Source organism: Belonocnema kinseyi, chromosome 2 (assembly GCF_010883055.1).
Source record: "Belonocnema kinseyi isolate 2016_QV_RU_SX_M_011 chromosome 2, B_treatae_v1, whole genome shotgun sequence".
Classification (NCBI taxonomy): Eukaryota; Metazoa; Arthropoda; class Insecta; order Hymenoptera; family Cynipidae; genus Belonocnema; species Belonocnema kinseyi.
Window position 1 is genome coordinate 83869524 of NC_046658.1, and position 10091 is coordinate 83879614.

General features: G+C 27.7%; 1 protein-coding gene across 1 annotated transcript in view; it reads left to right on the forward strand.

The window, feature by feature from the left end:
* The window catches only part of LOC117168440 (polycomb protein suz12-B), a 23944-nt gene extending 14852 nt beyond the window's left edge, over nucleotides 1-9092 (forward strand). The window contains exons 7-9 of the mRNA XM_033354091.1: nucleotides 3152-3444; nucleotides 3602-3855; nucleotides 7651-9092. Coding sequence (XP_033209982.1) covers nucleotides 3152-3444; nucleotides 3602-3855; nucleotides 7651-8614 — 1511 coding nt within the window. The 3' untranslated portion in view covers nucleotides 8615-9092. The remainder of the gene's footprint in view (nucleotides 1-3151; nucleotides 3445-3601; nucleotides 3856-7650) is intronic.
* Nucleotides 9093-10091: the final 999 nt, after the last annotated feature.

Sequence of the window (10091 nt, forward strand, 5' to 3'; positions counted from 1 at the left end):
CTCGAAAAGCTTTGGAAAATGGTTCACAAAAAAAAAATAGGCACGAAAAATCACGTTTTTTTTTTGTTTAAACTGCATTTTGGGATAATAAATAAATTTTTTAAGGAATTTCATTGGCCCCTTCGGAAAGAGGAGATCTTAAGCAATAAAAATATATGTGTCTCAATTTTTTATAGTGTCGAATAGTCTTAGTTATTGGCCGTTGAAAAGCAGTGTCCCGGTAGTGGCGTTTTGGCCGTTTAAGGGTTAAGCTGGGTTATAATTTAAAATACTGAAAGTTGATATTTCGATAAAAGTAAAGTATTTTAATTTTAAATACAAAATAGGTACATTTTCAATTACAGATCACTTTCCAACTAAAAATGATGAATGTACAACCAAATAAATGATTCTTTAACAAAGAAGTTGCATTTTAAACCAAAAATGAATTCTGAACTGAAAATACACCAGTTCAATTCATAAACAGAGTTTCTAGTGACCTTGAAAACCTTGAAAACCTGTAATAATTAAAGATATTTTAAGGCTTTTTTTGTTGAGGTGTTCAATTTAAAAAATTATAAAAATTATTAGTTTAAAATTTCGATATCAGTTTAGTTTCAGAGTTAGAATACGCCGTGGCCATACCACGGCTTTTTCGAGGGGTTGACCACTCGGTTTATGAATAACTTCAAAAATTTTTAGGAGATGTCAAAAGATTTCACGAAAATTTCAAAGATTTCCTAAAACATTCATAAAGATTTCAAAACAATACAAGAATTTCAAAGATTTCAATAAGGGCGCAGTACACCAGATTTCAAGTATTTCAAACCATTTCAAATATTTTAAACGATTTAAAAATGTTTGACAAGATTTCAAACGATTACAAAAGATTCCCGAAAGATTTCTCAAATATTGTAAAGAATTCTTAAGGATTTCAAAACATTTCAAGAATTTCAAAGATTCCAACGAGGGTAGAGTACACCAGATTTCAAAGGTTTCAAAACATTTAAAAGATTTTTGATGATTTCACAAAGTTTCAACAAATTTGAGAAGATTTGAAAAGATTTTAATAATTTCAAACGAACAGAAAAGATTTCACGAAAAAAGATTAAAGAAACATTTCAACAATATTTCAAAGCTTTTATAAAGATTTAAAAAAAGGTCACAAAGTTTTCGTAGATTTCAAAGCTTCCAAGGACTCAGCAGATTTCAACAACGGTGCAGTAAAACCTATTTCAAAGATTTAAAAACATTTCAAATATTTTAAACGATATCAAATTTTTTTTGTAAGATTTCAAAAATTCCAGTGATTTTAAACGATTAGTCGATTAATCTTGTTGATTCAAAATTCATCTTTTTGGTTGAAAAGTTGTATTTTTTTAGTTGAAAATTTGGTCTTCTTCGTAGAAATTCATCTATTTGTTTAAAAAATCAATTATTTTAGTCAAAGATACATTATCTTAGTTGAAAATTCATATTATGGGTTGAAAATTCATCATTTTGTTTTAAAATGAATTTTTTTTAAATTCTTCTTATTGGTTTTAAAATTAATCTCCTTTGGTTAAAAATCAATTTTTTTCAATTGAAATTTGATCCCCAGTTTTAGTTGAACATTTATGTATTTTTTTGACACCCACCCTTTTTGTAGAAATTAATCTTCTTGTTTGAGAATTCATCTCTGATTGAAAATTTATCTTTTCTAACTTAATATTCAACTTGATCTTTTTTTAGTTCAAAATTCAAGTATTGCGTTGAAAAGTTGTCTTCTTTAATTGAGAATTCAACTATTTCTATAAAAACTCATGTATATTGTTTAAAAAATTGACTTTTTTTTTGGTAGAAAATTAATCTAATTGAAAATTGATCTTTTTAGTTCAAAATTAAACTATTTCGTTGAAAAATTGTCTTTCTTATTTGAGAATTCGTTTATTTTTTTCGAAAATTTATCTTTTAATTTAAAAAATTCATGTATTCCAGTTGAGCATTCATATTTTTTTTTTGAAAATTCTTCACTTTGGATTGAAATTTCTTTGTCTTTTTGGTGGAAAATTAATTTCTTTAAATAAAAATTTAACTTTCATTTTCAAATGAAAACTTATATTTTCTGTTACAAAATTAAACTATTTGATTAAAAATTGATCTTTTTTAGTTAAAACTTGGACTATTTGGTTGACAATTATTCATGTTTTTCTTAAAAATTCATATTTTTGAGTATAAAATCAATCTTTTTGATTGAAAATACAATATTTTTATTTCAAAATTTAGGATTTTGACGCGGTTTAAATTTAATTTAATATATTACCCACATTTTTACCGAAATATGCACTGAATTTTAAGTATAAAAAGACGAAAAAAATTTTTTTTGGGTTATTATTTAAATTCATGAACTTTAGAGACTAATTCAAGAAATGATTCATTATGTTTTTAGTATTATTTAGTTACATAATTAATAGATCGTGCTAATATATTTAAGAACATCTTTTAATATTATTTGTCAAAGCTTTCTAAATAAAAAATATTAATTTAATTCCTAGAAACTGAAAAAAAAACATTATTTATAATAAAGTCGCGAAAATGTATCCATATTTAGAGTCGATTGTTTAAAAAACTGCAAAATATTTTAACGGCTCCTTACTTTAAAAAATATACCTGGAAAAAACTTGAGATACCTGAAAACCCTGGATTTGTTAGGGAATTTTTTTCCAGAATTTAGGTAGACACCCTGTAATAATTAGTATTTTTTAACAGCGCGGGGAAAATGATAAAACTATTATTATTATTAGAATATAAAAATTTAAGTTATAATTTGAGTTAGATAATAATTTAGAGTATTGATTTGAAAGCTTATAAGTATCAAAATTTTGATTAGTTCAAGTAGCATTAATTCAAACTTAAAATTGAAATCATTTAAAGAAATGCGAATGTAGTTCTGTTGTATTTCTAAAAAGAGAACCGAATAGAAATTAATTATCTTTGAGTATCTGAAGAAATGAAATAAATAGGGAAAAAAATGATCAGAAGCTATTTACCCATGAATTCTTTGGATTTGACCACGTTAAAATTTATAATATATACCCACCTTGCGACGGATATAAAAATTCTTCGTTTGAAAGTTAAAAACAAAGCTTTTCAATATTGTTCTTTTTAATAATGTTTTTTTTTTATTTTTCAGATTGTTCTACAAATCATAATAATAATAGCAGTAGCAATAACAATAATAATCTAGCCCTAGCAGCGCCTAGTCCTCTTACTCCTTCGAAGGTTTCCATGACTAATGAAAAGATGGATACTTCTAGTGGATCGCAACAAATTGTTTACCAGTTTTTGTACAATAATAACAGCCGACAACAAACTGAGGCCTGCGAAGATCTTCATTGTCCGTGGTGCTCTTTAGACTGCAGCAAACTATACTCTCTTTTAAAACATTTGAAGCTTTGCCATTCGAGATTCACGTTCACTTATGTGGTAGGTTTTTTTTTATTATTATCGTAGAATCAGTTATCAACTTCTGAAAAATTTGATATTTATCCATACATTTAAGAATCAAAGAAGTAAAGACTTATCTATTTATCTTATTATTTGAAATTCTTCAAGTACACTCTTTACGTTAATGAATTTTTAGCCAATACCTCAAGGAGCACGAATAGACGTCGCGATAAATGACTGCTACGATGGATCGTATGCTGGAAGTCCTCACGAATTGATCTCACAACCTTCTGGAGTCGCTTTTTCAAGGACTGGACCAACTAGACGTACTAGTGTAACTAACATTTTAGTCTGCCGGCCTAAGAGAACAAAACCGAGTCTCTCTGAGTTCCTAGAACTCGATGAGAATGAATTTGAAAATCAGCGAACATACATCACGGGGCACAACAGGTAATTGAAATTCGAGAAAATATATTTTCCTACAACTTGTTTCTACTAATATGATTATTAACATATTTTTAACGATATTCTATCACCATTGATGGGTCAGTTACTTTTTAAAAGGAACTAGTTATCATTGCCGTTTCAAAACGTAACTTTTTCTTAGTTACTTGTGACCCGATTACGTAACAATTTTACTTTATGAATTTCATGCACCATCAATTTTGTATATCAAAATATCTAAATAAATAATTTTACTTCATCATGGCATTTATTTTGAAATGCTTGTAAACATTATTGATAAAAGGGAAAATTTAAATTTTAAATGCTTGTTTAATAATGGGAAATAATTATTTCCTTAACATTTATCTGCTACACTATAATTTGTAAACTTTCTTGTATTTTTAAAGAGATAAGAAAAATTAAATTATGGGCAAGAACTTCTTTTAAAGAATTCGAAAAAAAGAAATTTGAAGCTTTTTAATAATTATGAAAGGTTTGAGGTGATTGAATTTTTTAAAAAGATTTCTGGCCAAATTTTTAATTTTTTGGCTTTTATTTAAAAAGAATAATTCTATGTTTTGAATATTTCAAAAATATGTGACAAGAGAATATGGACGACATTGAGACCATTTTTATAGTTTTCTAGGATTAAAATTTTTTTATGTTAACTGAATTTTACAGAATGTTAAGAGGATGACAAAAAAGATTAATGGGAAAATTTGAAATGATTGTTTTGTAATTCATTCTAAGATAAAATTGAAGGAAAAAAATCACCAAACTTTTTAAATGATTTTCTATAATTTTTAAAAAGTGTGTAGAAGATTTTAAAGCCAAATATTTCAATTTGGTAAGATTAATAAATAAAAAAAAATAAAAAAATCGATTAAATTCAAGAAATATTTAATAGAATTGAAGAGATTCCAAATGAATTTTAAACATTAGAAGATTTTTGGAAATTTAGATTTTTAAAGATTTCAAAAATAAACTTTATGAGCTTTAAAAGAATTTCGAAAGGCTTCATGAGAATGAAAAAATTTTCCTAAAATTCCTGGGAAAATTTGGAACATTATAAGGTTCCCTTGAATAGTTTTAAATAGATTAGAAATATTAAAAAACTTTGTAACATTTTCGAAAATTTATAAAATATTTTTTGATTTTTTCTGAACTTCTATAAGTCCTGAAAATCTTTTAAAAAGACTCAAATTTTTCCTTATAATTTGTCATCTGAAATATTCAAAAATATTTTTTTTTTAGTCATTTCAAGAATCTTATAAAAATTATATCTATATAAATTTAAGAACAAACTGACTATACTTATTTTTTTGTTCTCAATTCTCGGAATTTGATTTCAACTTGAAATAAAGGGTTTAAAAACTTTTAGCAAATAGATAGTTATTTTACATTTCTGTGTTAAATTCTTAGTTTTATTATTTTTCATTTTTTATGGTATTGGAAAAAAATTTTAATTGGTGAATTTCACTTAGCACTTACATTAGGTAACTTAAACTTTTGTACCTATGACCAAAAATATATTGAAAAAGCATTTAGAGTTACATTAAAAAATTGTTTTATTTATATTATTTTTATTTATATTATATTTATATTTATTATGGCAACACTCCCCTAAGTACAGTCCAATTTGACTGAAATCAGTGGAATGTTTTGGAATTAAAATGTTTTTTATTTGTTTTGAATTGTCTTGCAATTAACGATGAATTCTTATTAATTTATCCTGAATTCTTGAAAGTTCATATGAATTCTCTTTATTTTTAATTCACTTGGATTCTTCTAAATTCATTCAATTTTACTCAATTCATGGAATTTTTTAAACCGATTTTTCGATTCACCTAGCGAAGTCTTTTAGACTCACCAAGAATTCTAAAGCATTGGGAATGGTGGTCTACCATTTCGCCACCTTGTAACAAAAACTGAAACGAGAAAGAGTAGGTACAACTTTAAACATGTTTTTTAATTTTTGCATAAAAGTGTGTTTCGATTGGTTTGTAAAGTATAAAACAATTATTGAATACTAAAAATAAATGTTCATCAAAAACAAATAGTTTAGATAGAATTTCCATCTTATACAGTGAAAAAAAACGAATTCTAACCTAACTTTTACATCAGATTTTTAAATAGTAAATAATATTTCATGCATAAATTAATAAAAATCTACTTTGAGTTCATTTTTGCTTCAAAATAAGTCCATTTAAGTTAATAATCTTTTGAAAATCGCAATAAATAGAACAATGCATCTCTAAAATCGTGCCTATTCTTTCTAGTTCGGTTGTTTGTCACCAGGTGGTAAAAATTATCCTGAATTTTTATGTATTTGATTTAATTCTTAACATTTCGATTAAATTCCTATAAATTCGCTTGATTTTTTAAATTCATTGTTTTGTTTTAATTCACCTTGAAGTTGTTTAAACTCACTTTGAATTCTTAAACATTTTATAAAATTCTTTTGAATTATCTTGAATTCTTCCAAATTCACTCCAATTTTACTAAACTAAAATTTTGGATTAAGTTTTTGTTTCAATTCACATTAATTTGTTTAAAAAATTAATCCTGAATTTTTATGAATTTTATTTAATTCTTCACAATTTCATTAAATTCCTATAAATTCGTTCGAATTTTATTTAATTCCTTGGTTTGGTTTTTATTCTTTGAATTTATTCTGAAATCGTTAACATTCGCCTGGAATTCTTATAAATTTTATCGAATTCTTTTGAATTCACTTGAATTCTTCTATATTTACTTAATGCTACTCAGTTAAATGGATTACAATTTTTTTAAAGTTTTTTTTTTAAATTCACATTGAAGCCTTTTAAGTTCACCTTCAATTCTTATGCATTTTATAATATTCTTTTGAATTCTTCATAATTCACTCCAATGTGACTGAATTCCAATTTTGGATTAAATTTTTTTTCAATTCACGTGAATTGGTTAAAAAAATTCATCCTGAATTTTTATGAATTTGATTTAATTCTTCACATTTTCTTTAAATTTCTATACATTCGCTAGAATTTTATTCATTCCATTGGTTTGGTTTTTATTTTTTGAATTTATCCTGAAATCGATAATATTCGCCTGGAATTCTTATAAATTTCATCGAATTCTTTTGAATTCTTCTATATTTACTTAATGCTACTCAGCTAAATGGGTTACAATTTTTTTTAGTTTTTTTTTTAAATTCACATTGAAGTCTTTTAAGTTCACCTTGAATTCTTTTGCATTTTATAATATTCTTTTGAATTCTCTTGAACTCCTACAGTTTCACTCCAGTTTTACTGATTAAAAATTTTGGATTAAATTTTTGTCTCCATTCACATGAATTTAAAAACAAAAATGAATTTTATTTAATTCATTGGTTGGATTGTGATTTTTTGAATTTATTCTGAAATCACTCAAATTCACTTCGAATTCTGATCAATTTTTTTGAATTCTTTTGAATTCAAAGGAACACTAGTCACTTTTTCGGATTAAATATATAATTTTTTCAAATTAAATTACGCTGTGGCAACCCTGTGCATTCTTTGTTTATTTGTAAAATTAATCGAAAAAATAATTGCAAAACAATACAATTTAGTGATTTTCATACAAAATATTTGTGAAGTTTATTTCGAAAGTAACGATTTTTATAGGTAATCTTACTGAAAAAATGTAAATAGTTACTAAAAAAAAAAAGTAACTGGTTACAGTAACTAGTTACTTCCCATCACTGTCTGTAACCGAACAAAAAAATGTTTTGCATTCACAATTTTGTATAAACCGAGAATCTAAATATATTATTTTCTTTTCAAGGCTCTATCATCACACCGTCACATGTTTACCGATACATCCAAAGGAGATGGACGTAGATTCCGAGGGAGAGAACGATCCAAAGTGGTTACGAACCAAAACAATGATGATGATTGACGACTTTACGGACGTGAACGAGGGCGAGAAGGAATTAATGAAAATGTGGAATCTACACGTGATGAAATACGGCTACGTAGGCGACTGTCAAATTCCCCTCGCTTGTCAAATGTTCCTCGAGAAAAAAGGTAAAGAACTCCTGATGAAGAACCTCTATCGGAATTTTGTCCTTCACATGTGCAGTCTCTTTGACTTTGGTCTCATCAGTCCTGTGATTCTCTACCAAATGATCCAAAAGCTACAGGAAATTATGAAGGAGGGAGGCGAGAATGGAGACGTGCGAAAGATTCTGCAAAAGTCTCACGAGGCTCAGGTCGAGCGTTGGGTTACCACTGGAGTTTATGCGCCAGCAGAGAACGTCAAAAGTGGCAGTTCTTGCGCAAAAATCAATTTTAATAACGAGGGCTCGCACTCAAACGCCCGACGAAAGACCACCCTTCCTCTTGGATCGCCACCAAATGCCCAGGCTGCCAAAACTGCCACTTCCGTGCACAACAATGCCACGAAACATGCCAGCATGATGGGCGCATCTTCCAACAACAAATCTCTCAGCCTCAATAATACGATTCAGAACTCGATGAATAAAATTGGGGGAGCCACCTTTCCAACCCAGAACGGTGTCAGTAAAAGTGGCTCGTCGAGTACGAGTCGAACCTCTAGCTCATCAGCAAGTAACACGAATCAGAACGAAAGCGCACAAAAGTCCGAGCCTCCGACTAGACGCAAGAGCACTAATTCAGTACAACCCGATTCATCGGCTCCATTGCGCCGGAAATCTATGGCTAACGATAATTCGAGTAATGAGTTTCATAGACGAAAGCTAATTTTGGACGCTATACAGTCTGGCTGAATTAATTCTATAGCGAAACGACAGGGTCGTTTTATTTAAAAAAAAAAGGACCGCGCGCGGATTGTACGTTTTTGTACAGTATTTGTTGCGTAAAATAAAGTATAATCGCGATTTAAAGTAATTATCACTCCACTGTGGATTAGTATACGAGGTGTATCGCACCCTTATATCTGTGTTTTTCTTTCTTTCTCGTTTTGTATACACTGCGCTTTATTTGCAACGTCAAATGCGTAATTGAAATTATTCAAAGGACGGACGTGAGTGAGTTGATATAACATTAATGTAAATTCGATAGTGTTCGGCTTCTTACTGCTCAAAAGAAAAACGCGTTACTTTTGTAGAAATAAAGATTAAAGTGGTTTTAAATCGTTGAGAACTTATGAAGCGGGTCTCATAAATTTTCAGATATTAATTTACATTCCGGAAAAATATTCTGAATCACGAAACGGGGAATAAACAAGACTTTATTGTCGATAATGACAATAATATAAGTGATGCTGTTTGCAAGTTTTTTATTATTATTATCCTTTGAAATCTTTATAGTCTTTGAAATTCCGGTGTACACTCAAACTCGTAAATTAGTATTTATCTGAAATTGTAAATATATATATTTGAACAACTATAATTGTGGCATGGAACAGGGAATTTACCAAAAGAATTAATATTTTCAGTTAGGACATGAAAATTTCAAAAAGAAGTATAATTCTCAGGCCGTGAAAATTAAAAATTAATCAGGAATTTAAAATTGCTATTCGGATAGACACTCTGAATATATAAGAAATTTCTAGTGATTGTTTATTGGATGTAAGTCTTTCCCATATTTGTCTGCGTTTCCTCCGTTTCTCATACTTTCGAAAAACTTCCTTTTTTCTCTTTCAGTATGTTATATTTGAGAATGCGATAGTTGAATTTCGCGAGAAATTTCGGATCGGAAACTCGTTTCAAGTTTGCATTGTAAAATTTTAATTTGCGTTTGTTTGAAATTTACTAAGGAAACTTATCTAAAAAATACATATTTATTTAGCACGCGTAAATACATCATTTATAACTAAGCTTATTTAGTAAATTTCAATCAAATGCAAATCAAAATTTCACGTTTCAAAGTTGGGACTGTTGCCTTAAAAAAATTTTTTTTTAACTCTACCAATTAAAAAATAACAAATGTTTACTTGGCCGTTTTGTGTTCTTGATTATGATTCATTGATTTGAAAAATATAAACATTTTTTTTTTAATCAATTTTATATTTTGTTGGACTTTTTTATATCGCCGTAAATGGATGTCGAACGACCTAACAATGTGATGATCAGTTGTAATTTTTTTTTCAATCTTATGATGACTATTAGTTTAACAATGACGACCCGTTTTCATCAAAATCAACTTTTGCCGATTTTTTTATGGATTCAAATGTTCAGTTGCTAAATTCAATTTTTAATTTGATTTAATTTGCAAACATTGCATTTATAACTGCTAAAAATT